The 24630-nt window shown below is 36.8% G+C and overlaps 1 protein-coding gene across 2 annotated transcripts in view; it reads left to right on the forward strand.

The window, feature by feature from the left end:
* Window positions 1-1561: 1561 nt before the first annotated feature.
* The window catches only part of LOC128217750 (uncharacterized), a 32644-nt gene continuing 9575 nt past the window's right edge, over window positions 1562-24630 (forward strand). Inside the window, exons 1-6 of one of the 2 annotated variants that reach the window (XM_052925118.1) lie at window positions 1562-1628; window positions 1721-1766; window positions 14889-15119; window positions 17598-17807; window positions 19194-19307; window positions 21005-21774. In XM_052925118.1, the coding sequence (XP_052781078.1) occupies window positions 1572-1628; window positions 1721-1766; window positions 14889-15119; window positions 17598-17807; window positions 19194-19307; window positions 21005-21774 (1428 nt within the window). In that variant the 5' untranslated portion in view covers window positions 1562-1571. The remainder of the gene's footprint in view (window positions 1629-1720; window positions 1767-14888; window positions 15120-17597; window positions 17808-19193; window positions 19308-21004; window positions 21775-24630) is intronic. The other variant, XM_052925126.1, reaches the window with a different exon arrangement.

The following is a 24630-nucleotide window of genomic DNA, read 5'->3' on the forward strand; positions in this document are numbered from 1 at the left end:
GCCCCGGACCGGTTGACGGTAATAAACCATGATGTATTGATCTGCTTATAAGGGAATACTCCGCATGAAAATTGACATATCAGCCCTGCATTAATTAACAATTAAAGAAAAAAAGACCAACCTGTCCCTTAGCGTATCCTCGCGCCCAACTGGGGTGGAGGGCTTCAGCCCTACAACACAGGGCTGAATCCGTGCCTGCAATATTTTTGAAAATAATTGCATTCGTCGACAAGTTTTCATGCTATTTTTCCATGATATAATACATACATGTTAGTATATAATTGCTATGTTATATTTAAGCAAGAATTTTGGTGGCTTCATTGCAGCTATTACAGGGTCATTTTATTGCCATCGGGAACCTGCCGCTTTTGTAGTGAATTTAAAAACAACAACAGCACTTTGTAAATTAATTTTAAGAAAATCCCATGATAATTGGGGGCAATTTCTCCCTCATTTGTTTGTTGCTGATACAAAAAGTTTTTAGAACATTTTAATGAATCTCCTTTGTTAGCAAAATGCCAAGATTGATAATGAACTTGAGATATTCATTATTACAAAATTACCTTCTCAGATACATTTGAGACAATGTGACATGCTATATACATGTTTTTCCAAAATAGTTTTGCTATAACATGTAGGCAACTACTTTAATGATTTCTATGTTATGAAAAAATGCGTGTTGGATCAAAGAGATATACAGTCTCTACTGTAACACATCAAACATCTATTTAATCTTCTTTGCTTGATATGAATTGAAAAAGCACCTGCACGCATTTAGATCTTTTTTAAAGCAATGTGAATGAAAACAGTCTTGCTTTCGCGACGTGAACATGTGGCAGATGGTGTATACTTTATTTGGTTCTGGTGTATGTTATTACTATCATTTAGTTCATAAAAATGTTTAAACCAAAATCAGAACGATTGATTATTATGTATACCCGTCCTAGCTATTGTAATTTACTCTTTGTTCCCATGTTATCATACTGTCAGAGCTGTAAAGAATATTGCATTGGTCAGAAGTAGAATCCTGCATATGCTTTTATTAAATGAATTATTGCTTCGGCTTACGCTTTATGAAATATCACATACGGCCCAGGCCTTACAGTCGTGTGTGAAACTTTGAAAACAAAGGTTACAGTAAAAGTCTGTTGTGAAAAGTTGTTTCATTATTATCTATATATACCATGATGAGATATGCATTGGTATACAAAATATTGCATGCAGCCTTAAATAAAAGACACATAACTCCTTTGCAAGTATATTTTATTAATACAAAAGAAATGAAACCGAAATAGGAAAGCTATGTAATAGAACCATTTCATGTAATTGGACATATTTTGCTGTTTGTTAAATATATGTTCCTGACTTAAAAATGAATGTATAAAGAAATAATACATCATAGGCTTCTACATATATACATCACAGTACATGTTTATCTTACTGAGTTACTGTTCATTTCGCACCGTTGACTAGTGTAGCCTCCCCCATGAAGTTCGCTGTAACTAAAACGATTTGGCCAATCAATGGCTCTGTTACATTTTCAGGTCATTGGAATCAAAACATGGATAAACATGGCCGAAATGAGTACAATTGTGGAAGGAAAAGTTAAATATCGCGACGGTAAAAAGGTAAATATCTTGTAAATACTGACATTTGCATAAAAGCATTTAATGCAGAGTTCTGGTTCCCTTGAAAAACGCTTATTTTCTTTTTTTTTTAGTGGAAACCACGATGGTGTGTGATGAAAAAACCTTCCCCAGTCGCGGGTGAGTGAATCACAAACTTTTACTGTTTTGTCTTTTTCGAAGTTTCTGCATTTCCCAAACTGTGTTAATCCGTGATGAATATGCCAAAATTTATAGGCATGTGATTATACACATTATCGCTAGTTTCAATATTTATGGTGTGGTCTTAAACAATGAAAAGGAGTCATGCAATATATTTATAAGTCTGTCCGTTCTGTCAGTCAATACTATGTCAGCCATAGCTTAACCATGTTAAATTGTATTTCATTCAAAATTCTAATATATTGATATTTTGTAAATACAAAATTATTATGACCTGTAATTGTACCTATTCAAAGTCATACCTCTCCGAAGTCTTGCCATTTTGGGTGGGAGTTGTCCCATGTATATGATGGGATACATTATAACATAGTATGAAAACCAAAGAAACCATGATTAGTATAAGATATTTTGACTATGTTTTAAAAAGTTTAGAACATGCAGTATAATTTTACAGGTTTAAAGTATGATGAATTGCCTTTTATCTCATCATGTCACATAGCATCTAATCATTAGAATATTAAGTATGAGGTGCTATTTTAAATAAACGATGCGCTTAATTAGAATTACACTACTGATCATAACAAAATCAAGTCTTGGTCAATACATTGTCTATGTCCCTATTTCTTTGAGTGTTCAATATATTGTCATGAATGTCATAAAAATTCCAATGCCATTGTTGTATCTTGAGTATGCTGAATATGTATTTTCAAGAAGATGAAGTTAAAGGAGATTTATTTAGTGCGTAAATTATTATTTTACCTGATATTTTGTATATAAACTTATTAATACAAATTTCAATGATTCAAATTTAATTAATTGAGTTTATTTGATGAAGAATTGATAGGCTGATTCCAATCATTACCAGAGGGAGAGCAGATCTTGGACACTGAAAAATTTTCAATATACTTTCCTGATCTGATTTTTTTTTTTTGTAAATGGAACACTGGCTTTTATCTAGTTAGAAACACAAACTTAGCTTTAAATTAAACAACATCTATTCTTTGTTTTGTATGGTTCCAAAATAGATGTTAAAATGGTGTCAAATTCTAGATTGACGGGCAGGGTTCGAATTATGTATTTGGTTTTCCCCACAATCAATCTAGTTTTGTGATTTGAAATTTAGGACCTTTATTTTCATGATCAGACTGTAATTAAATTAATGTTGACATAATTTGCAGACAGCATTGTTGGATGGCCTTCATTTTATTATGGATACAGGCATTTAATAAAAACTGCAGCCTACGTTCATATGGTAATGATATCTAATGTTGTCATTTTGCAAGTGAGCACTTAAACTATGCGCAAATTTATGCAATTGCATGATAAGCTTAATTCTAACCCTGAAAAGGAGAAGTTCTTGCCAGGGTAACGACATTTTCTTACAGCAACATCATAATTTTTAATTTTTGTTATTTACATGAATAAAATCTTCAATCTCACAGATTAACAATTTTGACATTTTCTTCAGTTAGTGTCTCAGAATTAGCAGATTTTGGTATCAATGTTTTCAATTCAGTCATATATCAGATTACTCACAATTGAACAGATCTAAATTGTTTTGAAAACTGCCAGATTTTATTTTTCCTTAAGCATTAGTAACGCTTTAAGCCATAAAACATTTATTTTTGTAAACATGAAAAACTGTGGGGCAGATCTGATCTTTTGTCAGCCGTCTTGTATTACTGGTTTCCAGACAGTTACGCAAAACTGGCTCATTCAAATACCAAAAATAAAAAAGTTGTCAAACAGTCAATCTTTGAGAGTGCAGCTCTAACATGTAAATTGATCTTATAACAGGGATGCCAATTTTCCTCTTTTCAGCTGATTTCCTCTATTTTGGCCACAAAACTTTAAAATTTATATTGATGCCTTTATCTGATCTATGCAATTATTTTTTTTATTTATATATAGTGTGATTGCGATACTCCTATTTCGTACTAGTTTCCTCTTTTTTTACAAGTTTACATTGACATCCCTGTCTATATTTTGTATGTTTAAAACATAAATGAACCTTATGTTAGTCAATCATGATATTGTACATGATTCTTTTCATGTAAAATGTGTTTCTGAATGAAAATAAATCACAAGAAGACAGAATTGGTGTTTCAGAAAGGTTAAAACTAATTTTGGTAGGTGGGTAAAGCGCAATGAAAACACTTAGTCCCCTCATGAGGGAGGACACCCAGACCCCCACCAACTTTAGGGATATGTCCTTATACTTAAAAACATTTCAACACCCCTGCACATGTTGCCAGAGATGTTATGCTCTTGTATACAGTGAGGTCCATAACTTTATCTTCATAATTGTCAAATACTGAAAAACTGTTACAACAGATGAGTGAGTGTGGAGAAGTATGTTGTTTTTATAGGTTTTTTTTTTTATTGTTATAAAGTTATTTTAATCTTCAGTTGTCTTTAAAATGAATCACTTACTGCAATGCATTCTGCCTATACAATGCAATATGATTTAATTAGTTTAAAGGTACTTTAAATTTTAACTGACAAATTGGTGGAGATGTTTGCTTATCAACTATGGACTAAACTACCACTAATGGCATCACTGAATGTTGGAAGATGCCCTACCCTAAAGGCAACATATCAGTGTAAACAGATTATAAACTATAATTGTAAGTTTGTCCTCTATTGACAATTAAAAATGGAAGCTTTAATCTGATACTCTGAAGATGTGTACAAGTATGGGACAGCCATAGTAATTATGAAAAACTGAAGTTGTGAAGATTAATGGTCAGATAAGATCGGGGTATTGTGGTGTCCTCATCAGGTATTGTGGTGTCCTTAACACACAGGAAGTGGGAGTGGTGAGGAAGCCTTAGCACATGGCACAGGGAGCTCAGCAAATATTGACATTCATTGCTTTCATATATACTTCCTTAAAACTTCTATATTCAATGTTTTAGTTACCATTTTCATGGTGGTTTATTTTGAATGCTAACATTTAAATATCAGATGAGTGTATGTGTTACTTTTCAACAAGTTTGTATGAATATCAATCCATAAAAGCACAGCATGGTATTGTTTTAGTGTAAATCTTACCCTAAGAAATAATTTTGGCCATCTTGGTTTATAATTGTATTGTTAATTTAAAAGCTTTTTTTATTGGATTATCACTACAACTCCTTTCTTCTTCCACTCTCTTGCATTATTTTATTGCCCTGACAAATGTATTATACATGTGCACTTTTTCTTAGTTCTTGCTATTAATTCAGAGCCTTTTTTCAGAAACTTGTAGAAGATTTAATCTTCATACTTGACCTAGATGTTTTTCAGTAATGTTCTTTAGATAAGAAACCAAGGTTTTATGAAAAGTCTAAAACAATTTATAGAAATTCATTGGTTGAATTAAGTAAAAAGCTTACATTTATGTATTTGTCGATGGTATCTGTTGTGATATATTGTATAACTATTATTTCTCATTTTTGTTTAAAGTTTTTGAGTGTTTATAGTTGTATCATGATTATTTTATAAATAAATTTCATGATATGACAGGGTGTGTGAAGGTCTGTCTGACTAAGAATCCATAAAGCTTTCAAAAACACCCAAAATATTTCATTTTAAGTTAATGTCTAAGTTGCGCCTATAATTTGAGTAAGCATTTCGTTATGTTTTACAAGAACATTAATTTACCTGAATTACAGAAATTAATCTAAAAATACTTGACTGAAAGCATGTGTCTGCCTTTCACCCAAGAAGTAAAGCCTCACCAGGGACACTTTCTCTTGGCCTGTCATTATGGACCACTAGGAGCACTTTCTCTAGGCCTTTCATTATGGACCTATAGCGGCACTTTCTCATGACCTGTCATTATGGACCTCTAGGAGCACTTTCTCTTGGCCTGTCATTATGGACCACTAGGAGCACTTTCTCTTGGCCTGTCATTATGGACCACTAGGAGCACTTTCTCTTGGCCTGTCATTATGGACCACTAGGAGCACTTTCTCTTGGCCTGTCATTATGGACCTCTAGGAGCACTTTCTCTTGGCCTGTCATCATGTCATAATGTTACTCTCCCTCCTTAATGATATTTTAATAGGGAAATATCCCACAAGTATTTATTTTACATGACTGTGTCACTGTTCCCCAGAAAAATGACATATTTTTCCGTTGTGTAATGCTATAGAGTTTCAAAAATCTGAGGTAAAAAAAAGAAGTTTTGTTTAGCCTCAGTTTTTATAAAATTAAGATAGAAGTTTACCAATACCATGCACTTGTGGTTCGGTTTTTTTCCTAAGTTTTATTCGCTATGATATAATTGATTTTGCAAAAACAGGAAATAGTGGTCTGAGAGCACATATAGGTAAAGATGATAGTTGGTTTTTTACTTGAGTAGATTTGATTTCCAACATATACCTTGAAATGAGTGATTCAATGAGCTGGTAATTAAACTAATTGGCTGATTGATAGTTGAGATATCCCAGATGTTTTCATCAAAACAGAATTTATGAAAGCATTTCTGTTGATTCTAAAGTGAGTGGGTTGTTAACAGAAATTTCTAGATAAAATTAGCAAAACTTAAAACACAAAATTGTTTAAATCAGAATTTATTTATTTTTTAATTGAAATGATTATAAAAAATGTATTCAATTCTTGCAGTTCTGTTTCCCATCTTGGCACTCCCATGCTGACTGTTTTATTGGAAGACTTTAGTATTTCCTGGTGCATCATTCCTGCATCATTCCGAAGTCCAAAGGTTTAGTTGAAGGAGGCTGCACCTGGCACTGGCTTTATTGTTTGGCAATTCATTCATGGTGCCTGTCAAGCGTTATCAGGAGTAACAGATCCAATTAAGAGTTGCAGGCAAGAAAAGAAGTCAACAGATCAGATGGGCACTCCAGAAAAGTTTTAGAAAGATGTTACATGTACTGTTTGTTGAATCAGAATTATGTTAATTTGCCAATGATCTGTTAAGTAAGCATTTTGTTAATCTCATTTGCTATTTTAATGGAAAATTTTACCCATGTATTTCATGTTGGCTTGAGACATGATTTTCTGTTCTGTTGTGAGTAGCTCTTGGCCATTGTTTCCTGGAAATGTCTCAGACAGCTGATAAGCCTCCTGGGCATGACTAATTAATCACTGATGATTCAAACTTATAAATGGGTCAATACACATTACACACACCCTGTCTGAGAATTGTAAATGATAAAATATCATTTCATGAACCACATAATTTCAAAAAAAGTCACAAATCACAAATCCAGACAACCATGGCAATTCTCAAGAAGAATGTCAAAGTTGACATACATTGATTTTGAAAATGGCAATTTGTAATAGAAAATGTTTCTCTTTTTCAAAGCCTGTACATTGGTATTATCATCATAATTATAACAGATATTTACGAAGCTGATTAGTACTTTCAGCAGCCATCTACTGTGTGTGGTTTTGGTCTTTGTTTGACCTGATAGGGGAAGTTTTTATGTTGTAATTTATAGTAAATACACATTGCCCCAGCAGGTGACAATTTTATATCACTTACAACTCTTTTATGAGCAATAAGTAGCCCAGTGTAAATCTGTTTTCACCAAATACTTGTCACAAGTGTTAACTAATCTGTCCTTGTGTAGCATGTTGAAGGCTTGCTTCTGTTCATCTCCTTTTAGATTTATGCCTTCATGGCTGATTAAAGGACAGATGCACCAGTATATAGTTATGTAGCAGGAGTACCCGTTCCAGAATGAAAATTCAGAAAATCATTTTGAAAATACCCCAGACTTGAAGGTGAGGGTTTTTCAGGCGTAGGGGAAGGTTTCCTAACTCCCACATATTTGCAAAATTATTGCGTGAGTGAATTTTATAAAAAAAATTCACAATTATACACTAAAAACAACAATTCGTAGCAGAACAGTCAGCTATGTGTAAGTCCATCCTGGTAGGTTGATTGGGGAACATGCTCCCTTGGTGAAAATAGTCTAGTAAAATATAAGAAATATATTGAATTTCTTTTGTTGTATGAAGTGTTTTTCGGATATATTGAATGCAGTTAGAATAGATTTGTAATTGATTTCAAATTTCAAATTAGGGAACTCACTTTTTGAAGAATATCTGTCAGTTGTAAATTTAAAAATAGCTAAAATTATTGTCAAATACTCCGGTCTAATCTTAATGCATTCACTTATTTGTCAACCCAATTGATTGAATTTGTAACTTGTGGTTTGCAGATAAGAAAAATAAGTGAGTTGATCAAGTAAAAATCAATTTAAATATCACAGATATAATAAAATCTGTCTGTATGCAAAGATTCTGCATTTCTAATTACAGGCCAAAGAAAAGGAAAATACAACAGGCATTTGTGCAGTGCTAAATCTGTGAAAACCACACTTAGTATTTTGATGTCTTTGTCACATGTAAAATCAAACGACGCTGTACGTATCTAGCTAAAAGACCTGCACTGTGTAATATAGTTAGTAATTAAAAATCAGTTGAAAATCAAAAGTTAATATAAATGTTTGAACTAAAGTAGTTTGAAAGAATTACAAGCTACATTTGAATGTTAACATTAGTGCACTTCACAATGGATGCACATGAAAGCAAATTCTTGATGAATCATTCAAAACGATCTATACAGCTGTTGTACCAAACTGTTCTTCTTATAGAGAATACAACCACATATAGGTACAATATCGATTCCGAGGTTATATAATGGATTATCTGCTAACTCAATCGTTAACAATCAATTTTCAACAAAACTTCATCAACTTTTTATCTTGAGTAATAGGTATTGTTTACTTTTGTTTGAATAAATCATTAAATTGGTGAAAGCTGAGTGTATTAATGACTTAATGCAAGTTTGGCCATCAGATGGTTTCCAAATCATTGAATCAGAATTCTTCTGACATGAGCATAAACACACTATATATATACATTCATGCATACAACTTCAATAATGTTTGTAATCATTTTTGGACAGATGGCATAGAAAATAAATAAAAATATATTGATATATATATATATATATATATATATATATATATATATATATATATATATATATATATATATATATATAAAAACACAAATTTTACAAATGTTTTTTTTGGGGGGGGGGGAAGTTGGACTGACTTTCCCTTTGAATTTCACATTATATGTAGTTGTATAAGTTGTAAAATGATGGAAATATGTAGTTTATTTTGTAGTGCAGTGTCCATTTATAAAATGCTTGAAGTGTAGAGAAACCTCAAAGTTGAAAACATTTCATGAATATCTGATCAGGGACACAGATGGAGGACTATAAATTATGCTACTTATATTTGAAAACACGTATGGTCATCAAACTTGACATTAAGGTTGGGCCTGACCAGTAGATGACCCCTATTGATTTTAGAGGTCATTGGGTCAAAGGTCAAGGTCGCAGTGACCTTTAATGGTAAAAGGATTTTAAAGCTTGTCCGAGTGATAACTCAACAATGCCTGGACTTACTGTCATCAAACTTGATATGGAAGTTGGGATTAAGGAGTCATTGGGTCATAGGTCAAGGTCACAGTGACCTTGAATGCAAAAATGTTGTTTGAGTGATAACTTGACAATGCCTGCACCCATGGCCCTCAAACTTAACATGGGGTTGCGCCTGACCTATAGATGACCCCTTATGATTTTAGGGGTCAAAGGTCAAGGTCACAGTGACCTTGAACGAAAAAAGCTTGTCTGTGTGATAACTTGACAATGCCTGCCCATGGCCCTCAAACTTGATATTTTTCGGTTTTTGGTGATGAATCCTACGGATTCTTAGGTCATAGAGTCGAAGGTCATGGTCAAAACACACTCTATCCTCACCCTTTGAATAATCATAACTTTAAATCTGCCTCAACGGCATCCAATGTCGGTGTCAATTCAATTGTCCTTATAATCCTGACAACATGGCGCTCGGGGGGTGCATAATATTTGACAAACATCTCTTGTAAACAAAAAATGCCTAGCTGTGCTGGGCTTGAAGGTTTAATTTCCATTTTTAATAAAAAGACCTTCAAATAAACAGAAACCTACATGTACTGTTAGTTTGTAGCCCAACTAAACACTTGATGCGCAATTCTGTTCATTTGCATTCATTTTTGGCACAAGCATTTTTGTAGCGCTAAATGCAGGAAAACCAATTTGGAAAAGTTTTGGGCCAGTTTAATAGTCAGTAATTGTTGTCAGTGGTTAAGGGTGTTCCCATTTCTCTGAAAACTATCTGGGACTCATTTTCTTGGAGATTTTTTCTGAAAGATTGTAAAACAGATAACATATCTTGATATCTCAATTTTCTTTCATTTAGAACCAGTACACAGATGATAAAGCCATGGGGTAGGAGATGCCCAGGGTGTTTTTGTCACAATCCCCAGCTGGTGCTTACACACTGATTTAGTTTGCACACTCTGTGGCCAAGTGCCTCCAGTTATATTCAAAATGCTCACATTCCAAGCAAGGACCAACTGTTTACAAAAATCAAGTGTTTTCTGTGATGTCTACATGGCTATGGATCCCAGAACCACATTTTCAATGATCAATGATTATTGATGTTGCAAGTGTCTATATAATCATTTCAACCATTTTTTTTTCTTATTTCAAGTGACAGCTGTGATCATGCATTGTTTGTATGTCAGAATATACCTGGATTTTAAGTGGCTTAATGAAGCAACATTGGTTCCCCTCATGTGGATAACTGCAACGTTATCTTATCAAGCTTATCAGGTTTCATAACGAGGAAATTGCTTCCTCTGGCCCGGCTTCTGTGTGAGGGTCTGTTTCCTTGGTAATTGGCTTTGAAAATTAGACAAAAAGGTTTTCTCATTAATTTTGAATAATTCTGTAGCTGGTATATTTCGTTCAGTAATGTTTTGAAATGTTTCAAACTTTTAGCTAACCTGATGGAGATCTTTCACTTTTGTTTGAAATTTGTTGAAACCTGATGATACTGATGTTTTAAAGTACTCTCAGTTGCCCTGATGAGAGTAATTTTATAGCTCCAGACTCTGGATATCCTGATGTCCTGTCAATCACAGACCAGTAGTCCAGGGAACCTAGGTGCAACCAAAACAACACCAGGAATATGTTTTGTTTATTTTGTAATCCATGAATTATACTACACATACAGTTAGTTGTTAAAACTCATGTATTATAAAGAAGATCATTAGCAGGTAAGTATGATATCATGGCCAGTTATTTGAATCCAGTGAGTCATGAACACCAACAACCATGCGTGGCTCTCATTGGCTTTCATCATTTATACTCCTACCTTTGAAGTATGAATATATATTTACCTCAATTGATGTGGCTGATGGCTGTCAATGAAATGAATCTGAACCTGTATATTTTTTTAAGAATCTGAGTGCTTCTTAACATAATCAGAATAAAAATAAAAGGCCAGTCTTGACATTGAACCTACTTTTAACTTACATGTTACTCAGTTGATTGAGCACCTTGTTCTCACAGTTTCTATCCCAAGACTTGCAGTTGGCGAAGCACAAAATATTGATATGTTCAATCCCCAGATAAGCGGTTGGTGGATCACCAGAGGGGTCACCGGTTCAAATCCAAGGCTAGCATTTAATGTATCACTCGAGGTAACAGGTTCAACCCCAAGGCTAGCAGTTTGAGAACACCAGAGAGTCACAGGTTCAATCCCTAGGCTAACAGTCAGTGGAGCACCAGAGGGTCACAGGTTGACAGTTCAATCCCAAGGCTAGCAGTTGGTGGATCACCAGAGGGTCACAGGTTCAATCCCAAGGCTAGCAGTTGGTGGATCACCAGAGGGTCACAGGCTCAATCCCAAGGCTAGCAGTTGGTGGATCACCAGAGGGGTCACAGGTTCAATCCCAAGGCTAGCAGTTGGTGGATCACCAGAGGGGTCACAGGTTCAATCCCAAGGCTAGCAGTTGGTGGATCACCAGAGGGGTCATAGTTTCAATCCCAAGGCTAGCAGTTGGTGGATCACCAGAGGGTCACAGGTTCAATCCCAAGGCTAGCAGTTGGTGGAGCACCAGAGGGTAACAGGTTCAATCCCAAGGCTAGCAGTTGGTGGATCACCAGAGGGTCACAGGTTCAATCACAAGGCTAGCAGTTGGTGGAGCACCAGAGGGGTCACAGGTTCAATCCCAAGGCTAGCAGTTGGTGGGTCACCAGAGGGGTCATAGGTTCAATCCCAAGGCTAGCAGTTGGTGGATCACCAGAGGGGTCACAGGTTCAATCCCAAGGCTAGCAGTTGGTGGAGCAAAAGAGGGGTCACAGGTTCAATCCCAAGGCTAGCAGTTGGTGGATCACCAGAGGGGTCACAGGTTCAATCACAAGGCTAGCAGTTGGTGGATCACCAGGCAGTCACAGTTTCAATCCCGAGGCTAACAGTCAGTGGATCACCAGGCAGTCACAGTTTCAATCCCAAGACTAGCAGTTGGTGGATCACCAGAGGGATCACAGGTTTAATCCCAAAGCTAGCAGTTGGTGGATCACCAGAGGGGTCACAGGTTCAATCCCAAGGCTAGCAGTTGGTGGAGCACCAGGGGGTCACAGGTTCGATCCCAAGGCTAGCAGTTGTTGAATCACCAGAGGGTCACAGGTTCAATCACAAGGCTAGCAGTTGGTGGAGCACCAGAGGGGTCAAGGTTCAATTCCAAGGCTAGCAATTTGTGGATCACCAGAGGGGTCACAGGTTCAATCACAAGGCTAGCAGTCGGTGGATCACCAGGCAGTCACAGTTTCAACCCCTAAGCTAACAGTCAGTGGATCACCAGTGGGGTCACAGGTTTAATCCCAAGGCTAGCAGTTGGTGGATCACCAGAGGGACACAGGTTCAATCCCAAGGCTAGCAGTTGGTGGAGCACCAGAGGGTCACATGTTCAATCCCAAGGCTAGCAGTTGGTGGAGCACCAGAGGGGTCACAGGTTCAATCCCAAGGCTAGCAGTTGGTGGAGCACCAGAGGGGTCACAGGTTCAATCACAAGGCTAGCAGTCGGTGGAGCACCAGAGGGTCACAGGTTCAATCACAAGGCTAGCAGTTGGTGGATCACCAGAGGGGTCACAGGTTCAATCACAAGGCTAGCAGTCGGTGGATCACCAGGCAGTCACAGTTTCAATCCCTAGGCTATCAGTCAGTGGATCACCAGAGGGGTCACAGGTTCAATTCCAAGGCTAGCAGTTGGTGGAGCACCAGAGGGTCACAGGTTCAACCACAAGGCTAGAAGTTGGTGGAGCACCAGAGGGACACAGGTTCAATCCCAAGGCTAGCAGTTGTTGGATCACCAGAAGGTCACAGGTTCAATCCCTAGGCTAACAGTCAGTGGATCACCAGAGGGGTCACAGGTTCAATCCCAAGGCTAGCAGTCGTTGGAGCACCAGAGGGTCATATGTTCCATCCCAAGGCTTGCAGTCGATGGAGCACGAGAGGGTCATATGTTCAAATCCAAGGCTAGCAGTTGGTGGAATATCAGGGGGTCACAGTTTTAATCAAAAGGCTAGCAGCTGGTGGAGCACCAGAGGGGTCATAGGTTCAATCCCAAGACTAGCAGTTGGTGGAGCACCAGAGGGTTACAGGTTCATTGCTAATGCTAGCAGTTGGTGGATCACTAGGGGACACAGGTTCAATCCCAAGGCTAGCAGTTGGTGGAGCACAAGTGGTCATTTTATGTCAAGGCTAGTTGTTGGTGGATCACCAGAGGGTCACAGTTTGAATCCCAAGGGTAGCAGTAGGTTGAGTACCAGAGGATCAGAGTTTGAATCCCAAGGCTAGCAAATGGTGGAGCACTAGGGGGATCTCCGGTTCAATCCCAAGACTAGTTACATACTTCAGTGAAGACTGCATTGTTGTTCAATTCACCTTTTCTTGTTTGAAATATCTACAAATATACAAAAAATATCAAACAAATAAAGACGTTAAACTTAGATTAAACAGTACAAATCATTCACAACACATCTTGTAGATAATTAACCATTGCCTGTGTAAAAGAATTTGGTTCTACAACAGAAGATAAATAACTGTATAATATTGATATGTGCTGTACATTTGATTGCTTAGGTTGAGCGATAACTGTGACTTCAAGTGAACCTCTGAGCAAAACTTCAGAAAGCCATTCAGTCATGCCTGGTAGCCCCACCTGGCAGTGATCATGTTTATTGTAGTCAGAGGCACAATTAATGAGACAACATTGAAAACAAAAGTAAACATATACAACAGATCCAGCCCTAGCCCCTGGTAAAAAACTTGCCATTTGATAAATGGGCACACCAGATTGTCTTAATTGTTTGTGTGGAGGAGCATCTCAGTAGCTCATCTTTAGTTCAGGTTGCAGATACAGTTGGTTATTTAATCTATTTTGTGGGTGGATGTCTGTGTTGGTATGTTAAATCCAGACAATAGAAATAAAATAAAGTTAGATAGGTGTATCTGTTCAAGTGTGGTGATGATTGTTTATTGGTGTTGATAGTTTCTGTGGCTGGTCACCAATGGCTGTGGTTTATTGTTAGGTAGGGTAAGGTGTGTCACTTAATGTTAGTGACTGATACACGCTGGCTTTTGGATTATACTGTTGGAGTGGTTTTTAACTGGATAAGGATTTTCACTGTTGCCTGGGACTTCTATGACCTTTCTTAAAAAGTAATTCATGTAAGTGTCAGTGGAAGCTTAAGTAACTAAATCGTTTGATCAATTATTTATCAGGTAGTTTTCTGATTAATATGTGCAAGATTTTTATTTCTTCTTATTATATTATTACCTTAATTTGATATACAATCTTTAGATCTCTAAGCTCATTACTAATTACTTTTACTAAGATGTGAGTTACCACTGTTTAGAAGTGTGCATCACAGAGGAGAACTGGGTTCACATATGGCTGCTCCAAACATTGCCAAGCATTAATTAAAAAGCAGTTAGTGTTGGTACTCAATGGAAGATCACGGAATATTGTGGTTTTGTTGACAGCTGTTTTATTTCTATATGATAAATGACTTTTTTAGGTTGAAGGCAAACCAACATATAGGACATTGATGCAAATCACTATATATTGCTTGATATCTAGGCATGAGGACTAGACTGTTTATTTTAATATAGATTATAGACTAACAATTGAATAAGAAGAGGACTGAATGTTCACTTTCCATATGTTGTGTATTTTCAGACCGTCTGCTGGTGTACCTGTACAAGGATGTGCGGGACGCGGTAAAGGGCCTCTCAGCAAAGTCAAGCTTCCCCCTGGACGGTTTCTACGGACTCGAGTCTGGCATCTGTATTGACAAGGAGACCAGTGTTCTCGCCATTATTTGCAACAAGCAGATCACCCTACTGGCCTTCGACTCCCGTGAAACTCTCATACAGTTTGAGATCAAGATTAGGCGCAGTCTAGGAGAAGGTAATTCTTATAATATTTAATGCCCATTTTAAACTTTTTTTTCAGTAAAACATTCAAGGTACTGTCATAACCTTGGTGTGGCTGTCATTGGTGGTGAAGTCATACAAAAAATTAAACCTTTGGGCATAAATTAAAAAAACGCTCAAGAACTTAACATCGGACTTATATAATTCCAATGAAAATATTTATAGTGAGAAGCAAAGCTAAGATTAATTTGATCTTCTGAACCTTGGCCAACAGTGAAAAATAAACAAACGTTGACATCTACTGGTGGCACTCTTGTTCCAAATTTCGAGGCTCTCTCATGGTTCTTCTTTTTCCTACCTTTTGAAAAGGCTTTCAATTTTTCCTACTTTATGTCAAAACCTACTACTTTTTTTTTGAAAAATGCTGATCTATATATCAGTTTTTATTTTTTATTTGTGTGTTTGTTTCATTTACCGATTACCTAATGATTCTGAAGCAGCGAGTAATAATCAATTGAAACATTGCCCATCTGAAATGGCCTCAGACGGCTATAAACTTTCAAAAAACTTGCCTGGCTTAGTTTTATGACAGGTTTGAAATAGGTATTGAAAGACATTAAAAGTGATTTGTTCTTCTTGTAAGATGATCTTAAACTGAATTGTACAAAATTCCTTATTTCTCTTCTTACTGTTGCAAAAAAAATCCTGCTTTTTCCTACTATTTTGTCAATAAAGCACCTGTTTTATGACTACTTTTCTATGGGCCACTGCTGGAGCCTCTGCATTTGTTCTAAAATAAGCATAAAACATACATTAATAATTAAGGGTTGATGTTTTCACCAGTTTTCTTCAGTTTGAATGGCCTGCTTGACGTACAGCTACCAATGTATTTTTTTTTACAAAGTCACAAAGAACAAAACTCAAAAGACAACATAGCTTTGGCTTCCACATGAAACAAGCATGGCCTAATCAACGTTCTCTTCTCACAGTTTCACATGACAATTAGCTTAACTATTAATTGCAAAGAAACTGAAATTCAATTAAACTCAAAAAAATGCATTCCATTTGAAGATTTCATCAATATTCAGCATGGGTTTCGTGTGAACCTTGGTTTTGAAGAAGACTGGATAATTGTTTTTTATGGCAGTGAGATGACATGGGCCTCTGGGAGCTAAGAAGTACTTCTAGTCAGGGCCTCTTGACTACTACTGTGAAACTACTGGAAGTCATCTAAGAAAAGATTTGCAATATTCTACCACATTGTTATCTCCCATATTTTAGTTCTTTCGCCATTTACTTGTCTTCATTTAAAACGTTTTCAATTTCAGATAACATTTCTTCGAACTTGTTAACTTGTGAAAAGGGAAGATATCAAATGGGGTGCTTTGATATTTTTGGGGGGGGTGAAATTTCAGTAATTGAAAGCTGAAATGGTCATGGAAAAAGTTGAGATGTGGGAACAAGCTCCGAATATTTTGTGTAATTATATCTGTCAGAACTGAATATAAGCCAGATATTTGTATTTGATGAGCTAGAATGTATTACCTGGCAGTTGCTGTCTTCAGTTTGCCTGCTGTTAAACCATACTGGAGAAGATAAGCTCAATCATGCGGAACAAATGCACTTATTTTTAATTCTTATATATATTGTTTTAAAAAAAAACTTCAAAAGTCCAGGGTGAATATTGGTATAACTTATGAAATCATGTTTGTAAACAAAAATGATAGCAGCTGATTATATATTTATTTCTATATTTATGTGTATTAATTTGCTTTACAAATTTCAGGAAAATACCTTTAATACATGTATTCACCAATATTTATTTAACCCAAGTAACAACTTAAGTACTTGTAACTTTCATGAAGCATGTTTGCATCCACTGTATATGTGATAACATCTCAGCAGTCCATTTGGTTGTAGGTAGTTCACTTATCACCACCAGACACAGCATTCAGGAGTAATGCCTGTAAACATTTCAGAATTTTTTAGCTGAAAGTAAACTATTCAAGGCTGAATTCTGTAAACATAAACTATCACTGTTTTACCTGCACCAGTGTTTTATATGCTCTAAACATAATGATGGCTCTTTAAGCACTTGCTGCATCATATATAAAGTGGTTGCAGTGGGTAGCAGTTTCATAACAGCTGCAGGTGAATGAAAACAGTGTAAGCTTAATGTTTTGTGGAAATCATTGAAACAAGCAAACATTTTATAAATGAACTGTACTATTGAGTAGAAATTGACATCTAAATCATCTATATTCAGTCTTTCTATTGCCATACAAATAAGTGACTGACTTACTTAATGAAATCCCATAAGAAGGTAACCTTATTTGTTTAGCAATAACTTTTAACTCTTTAAGAGTATTATGTCAGGGAGAGCTGCAAGACTGTTTGGAAAGCCCAATAGATCTAACTTGCGTCCAGTATTCATGACAAAGACATTGACAAGTATATGACATGTGTTACTAAGTTATACTTCTTACATTGCAACCTATGATCTCTATTCCAGAGCACCAGTTTCCCGTGCGCACCATCAAGGTCCCGTCCCACAGTAAGCTCCCACTTGACCTCCTTCGTATGCACATCCATGGCTCCAAGTTCTGCCTGACTGGTCACATTCCACCAAAGATCCTTGGCAGCTGGCAGGTGTCCGAGCTACGCAGATTTGGTGCCATCGACGGAAAGTTCTGCTTTGAAGGAGGATCACGCTGTGGTAAAGGTATGGCAAGGGGGGAAACAATGGAATCTGAGTGCAAAGTTTAAGTAAGTTTTGTGGAAAAGTTAAACATATAAACGTATATGACCATTGGTTGTTATTTGTCTAGGGTATATGACCATTGGTTGTTATTTGCCTAGGGTATATGACCATTGGTTGTTATTTGTCTAGGGTATATGACCATTGGTTGTTATTTGTCTAGGATATATGACAATTGATTGTGATATTTCTAAGAGATATGACTTTCGATTCTGATATTTCAAGGAGATATAACCATTGATTGTGATATGTCTGGGAAATATGACCATTGGTTGTGATATGTCTAGGGTATATGACCATTGGTTGTTATTTGTCTAGGGTATATGACCATTGGTTGTTATTTGTCTAGGGTATATGACCATTGGTTGTTATTTGTCTAGGATATATGACAATTGATTGTGATATTTCTAAGAGATATGACTTTCGATTCTGATATTTCAAGGAGATATAACCATTGATTGTGATATGTCTGGGAAATATGACCATTGGTTGTGATATGTCTTGAATATGACCATTGATTGTTATGTGTCTAGGATATATGACCATTGGTTGTTATTTGTCTGGGAAATATGACCATTGGTTGTTATTTGTCTGGGAAATATGACCATTGGTTGTGATATGTCTAGGATATATGACGATTGATTGTAATGTTTCTAGGATATATGACCATTGATTGTGATATTTCTAGGAGATATAACCAATGTTTGTGATATGTCTAGGATATATAACCAGTGATTGTGATATGTCTAGGATAAATGACCATTGGTTGTGATATGTCTAGGACATGAGAATTGATTGTGATATGTCTAGGATAAATGACCATTGGTTGTGATATGTCTAGGACATGAGAATTGATTGTGATATGTCTAGGATATATGACCATTGATTTTGATATTTCTAGGAGATATAACCAATGGTTGTGATATGTCTAGGATAAATGACCATTGATTGTGATATGTCTAGGAGATGAGAATTGATTGTGATATGTCTGGGATATATGACCATTGGTTGTGATATATTTAGGACATGAGAATTGATTGTGATGTGTCTTGGATATGAGAATTGGTCATGATGTGTCCATTACTAGTCAAACATTGTTCCAGTCATTTCAATCAATATCTAAAATTAATTCAAATTTTATGATTAAATAATGAACACCCTCAGGAAAGAAATTCATGGTTTACAACTGTTTTCTTAATGTTTTGAATTTGTCTGGAGTCATCAAGGTTCCAAAATGTTCAGTAATGTAAGATGCATGGCAATTATCTTTGTTTTCTTTTAATAACCCTGACCAAACCAGTGTAACTGTAACTTATGTACCAATTTTGAATGTTAAATTCTGTATTTCAGGTGCAGGCTTCCACGTGTTACAGACAGACCAGGTGGAAGAGATCTCAGAGATCATTTCTCGAGCCAGTGCCGGAAAGTCGGCCCCTATTATCCGCAGACAAACTGGTAAACGAAGTATGTCTAAATGCTGCTTTTACAATATACACTAACATGGCTGCTGTGTCAGCTGTATGCTTTGTCAGCATGATGCAATGATGGTAGATTAATTTCAATGCATGTATAAGCTTGCCTTGGCAGACATTTATTTCTTTATACAGACATTGAAACACAATCCTGATGTTACTACATAATATGTAGAAGAAATATTTTAACTAAGACGCATCTGTTTGTACTAAGCTTCACAGAATCATATAAAATATCACATAGCTTTTCACTTCATTTCTTTTAAATATTTCCTGCTACATTCATCAGACTGAACAAACATTTAACAATGATGATAATTTGTGAATGTGGGCATTCAGCCAGTCTAAACTTTCTTTACAAAAACAAACAAGCTCACCATTCCTGCCTTGAGATTTGATTTCACTATCAGAAGTTGTCTGTCTCGGTGTCCTTAAATAGATTTTTTAAAGTAATAGCCAGGTAATTGGTAGGAATGTTGATCAATAAGTGCTGTCTAAGATAAGTGCAGATTCAATTGTGTTGTATTTCCTGCATGAAATAGTGATAATCTTTATGTTTTAGTAAATAGATGTGCTGTTTTTGCCTGCCTTTATTATCATCGCCTGCCGAAAAATTCCATTATCCGCTTTTATGTCCTTTTGTCCATCCAGTCATTGCAATGTATAGCAACTACTTAGAAGTAATTAATGAAACTTATGTCAAGAGCAAGCGCAAGATTCACCTGAATCGGGTCAGTCAACAGTGAAAAAGTGAAATTTTGTCTGTCTGCAGCCATACTTATGTATATACCGGTAATCAACAAAAAAATAATGAAATTTTGTGGGTTTAACAATAGTGTGGTGGTGCACGCTCAATGTTTTCATTTGATCAGGACAGTATCACAAGAGAAGTTGCCCTTAAGTAATGATCAAAGCCACTAAAACCAGCTAAGAATTAGCCTTCCCTGAGCTTATACTACGGAACATAAGTTGAAATTAACAAAACTTACATGAATTGTGTATACGGTAACTATAGGAATATGGTGCATGTTCAACAATTGTATGAATGAGGTCAGGAACACAAGAGTAATTGCCCTTTCATTAATGAAAAAAGCCTTCATTTGGCTTTTGTCGAGCCATGTTTAAATAATTGACAGAACTTCGTGAAACTTACATGTGTGTTCAACCATAGCGAAAAGGTGCATGCACATATTTTGTTAAGATTTGATCAGTACCATCACAATTATTGACCTTTGATTTATCAAATTATTACACATTGAAGACATAACTATGTTTTTGCAAAACTTTACTTTAAATTATTTATTATTTATTTTATTAAATTTATATTAAATAGTCCACCAAGATCACAATTACTTTCTTATATATATATAAATTACCCTTTGAGATGTTTGCTTAAATTGGAGTCTTGATATGTTAAAATCTTAGCAATGAAATTCCTACAGCAGGGGTTATCAATTTCCAAGTTGCTTGTTGTCTTTGTTTAGTGCTCATTAAGTTTCATCTAATTAGAACACAAATACTGCCAACAATGAATTTACCAAAAAATAACTACAGCCTCATTTTCATTTATTTTTTATCTATTAACACAACTAAGGTGTCTGCTGATATTGAAAGTAGGTAGTTTTATGAATCATCTTAAAAGTGGACAAACCCCAATATAAGCAATTTACTGTTAATATTGTGTTTCAGGGAGTGAGTTTCTGGAGCCCAGCAAGCAGTCAGTCAGTGACGCAGTCTTCAAGAAGTTTGAGAACCGGCAGGTGTTTGCAGACCAGAATTACCACGACGACAACTCTTGGCCCCGGTACAAACGACACTCCATCAGCTTTACTGATTTTCGGCGAGGGAAAACTTACACGGATAAACAACATTTACAGAGCATTGAAAATGTTGAGAAGGAGCGCTTAATGGCAATCTATGACGTGCCTCCAAGAAGGATTCGTAAAGTAGAACAAAAAAATTTTAACAGTGAAAACAGCTCTGCTCGCAGTTTTGATGAAAACTTTAATGCCTTTCGAAATATTTATGGACAATCATCACAGGGTAATGAAAACTATCTCAATTGGACTGGTGAATTTAATAACAATGTAATGTCCTATCAAGTGCCAAGAAACTGTGTAGAACAGTCTGATACTGTCAGTGTTGACCAATCAGAGACAACCACTATCACCAGCAGCCAATCAGATTCTACCTCACCAATAGGGAGTGTTTTATCTCTGCAGTGTGAAAGTCAGGATCACAATACCATGTCCATCTCCTCCAGTGCACCTGTCCTGTGTAACTTTGTAAACGAGCCATTGACCAATCACTACAAGCACATCAGCCAATCAGTGCCAGGTGAGAAGCGGGCAGAGCTAGACCGAGTGCTTGACATTCAGCATGATGAAGTGATGAGAAGCCTGGACCAGAGCCAGCAGGAGATCGAGAAGGAAATGTCCCTTCTCGATGAGATGCTGCAAGTGAGTACAAGGCTTGGCTTTCCCTTCAATCAAGCTTTTTACAACAAGTTGCAGAACAGTTCAACTTTTGTGACCAGTAGACACTTTCCAACAATTGGCAAAGCTAACCAATTGTTGGAAAGGGTTTACATTCTCTTCATTTGTTTAGTCATCTGCTTGCATACAAAGCCATGTGTTTTGTCAGGTCAACCCATGATCATTGGATATTCCAGGGTAGATATGGGTTTTGAAATATTTGTATAAACATACAAACTGTCCATAGAATTCACTCTTATTGAAAAGATAACGAGTGTGCATATTTCTTACCAATGAACAGAGTATCAAGTTTTATTTCTGTCCTTTACATTTTCTATTAAATGTCATTAATTCAAATTGAAATTTATTATTTTTGCTGTGTCAGCAAATGTTGGAACAGAAAATTAGTTAAAGTGCAAATCCAGCCCATAATGGCCCTACATTAAAATTATGATGTGAAGATAACAACATATATATATAGTTCTTAATTTGTCCACATTTGGGTTAGTGTCCAGTTTAGCTGTTGCTTGCTCAGGTCACATATATTTCAGTGTAGGGTTAATTTATTTGTTAGTTTGTTTTCAATTATTTTTTAAGGTGATTATAAGCAATAATGAATACAGGGAATGAACTATGAGTGTATTTTGTCATTGATGCCACCGACAGTTAAACCAGGACAAGTCATATTGTACACCAGAACCATTTTAACTTGAGTCAAATACTATTTTGTTTGAACAATTTATATAAATTGTCCACTGTGTTACACTTCCATGTCCTCTCTTAAACCTCGGATTTAAAATAACATCTAGATTAAGTTAAAAAATGAGCCAGATTGCACTGTTCACTGCCAAATATGGTCATTTTATTATCCAAATTTTACCAATTTTCCTTTGTTTGATCTCTATCTGAGCATTTCATAAGTTAATACCTATCCTTACCAAATAAGTGAAACTTGCAAAGTTTTGAGGCAAACTATCTCACTGAAGTTTGATAAAGAGGCTGCCAGATTACACTGTTTACTTATTGAGCAATTTTGGTTAACAAAACTATTATTGGCGGTGATCAACCACCAGCATTATTATGCCCCCCTTCGAAGAAGAGGGGTATATTGCTTTGCACAGGCATGTCGGTATGTCGGTCGGTCGGTCGGTCCGTCGGTAGACCAAAGCTTGTCCGAGTGATAACTCAATTATTCCTGGACGTATGGTCATCAAACTTCACATGAAGGTTGGGCCTGACCAGTAGATGACCCCTATTGATTTGGGGGGTCATCAGGTCAAAGGTCAAGGTCACAGTGACCTTTAATGGTAAAATAATTTTAAAGCTTGTCTGAGTGATCACTCAACAATGCCTGCACCCATGGCCCTCAAACTTGACATGGAGGTTGGGCCTGACCAGTAAATGACCCCTATTGTTTTTGGGGGTCATCAGGCAAAAGGTCAAGGTCACAGTGACCTTGAATGGTAAAAGGTTGTCCGAGTGATAACTCAACAATGCCTGCACCCATGGCCCTCAAACTTGACTTGGAGGTTGGGCCTGACCAGTAGCTGACCCCTATTGTTTTTTGGGCTCAATGGGTCAAAGGTCAAGGTCACAGTGACCTTGAATGGTAAAAGGTTGTTCGAGTGATAACTCAACAATGCCTGCACCCATGGCCCTCAAACTTGACTTGGAGGATGGGCCTGACCAGTAGATGACCCCTATTGTTTTTGGGGGTCATTGGGCCAAAGGTCAAGGTCACAGTGACCTTGAATGGTTAAAGGTTGTCCGAGTGATAACTCAACAATGCCTGCACCCATGGCCCTCAAACTTGACTTGGAGAATTGGCCTGACCAGGAGATGACCCCTATGGTTTTTGGGGGTCATCTGGCCAAAGGTCAAGGTCACAGTGACCTGGAATGGTAAAAGGTTGTCCGAGTGATAACTCGACAATGCCTGCACCCATGGCCCTCAAACTTGACTTGGAGGTTGGGCCTGGCCAGAAGATGGTCCCTATTAATTTAAGGGGTCATTGGGCCAAAGGTCAAGGTCACAGTGACCTGGAATGGTAAAAGGTTATCTGAGTGATAACTTGACAATGGCTGCACCCATGGGCCTCAAACTTGATTTGGAGGATGAGTCTGGCCAGAAGATTGTCCCTATTAATTTTAGGGGTCATTGGGCCAAAGGGCAAGGTCACAGTGACCTTGAATGATAAAAGGTTGTCCAAGTGATAACTCAACAATGCCTGCACCCATGGCCCTCAAACTTGACATGGAGGTTGGGCTTGACCAGTAGATGACCCCTATTGATTTTAGGGGTCAAAGGTCAAGGTCACAGTGACATTGAAAGCAAACTTTACAATTCTTGGACCTATGGTCATCAAACTTGACATGAAGGTTGGGCCTGCCCAGTAGATGACCCCTATCAATTTTGGGGGTCATCAGGCCAAGGTCAATGTCACAGTAACCTTTAACGCTAAAAAGTTAACAAATCTTCCCCCACTGATATCTCAACAATGCCTGAACCTATGATCATTAAACTTGACATGGATGTTAAGCCTGACCAGTAGATCACCCTTATTGATTTTAGGATTCATAGAGCCAAAGGTCAAGGTCACAGTGATCTTGAATGGTAAAAGGTTGTCCGAGTGATAACTCAACAATGCCTGAACCCATGGCCTTCAAACTTGACTTGGAGTTGCATCTGACTTGTAGATGACCCCTTATGATTTAAGGGGTCATCGGGTCAAAGGTCAAGGTCACAGTGACCTTGAACGAAAAAAACTTGTCTTGTGATAACTTGACAATGCCTGCACCCATGGCCCTCAAACTTGACATTTAGGTTTCTGGTGACCAGCTG

This window comes from Mya arenaria, chromosome 2, assembly GCF_026914265.1.
Source record: "Mya arenaria isolate MELC-2E11 chromosome 2, ASM2691426v1".
NCBI classification, from domain to species: Eukaryota; Metazoa; Mollusca; class Bivalvia; order Myida; family Myidae; genus Mya; species Mya arenaria.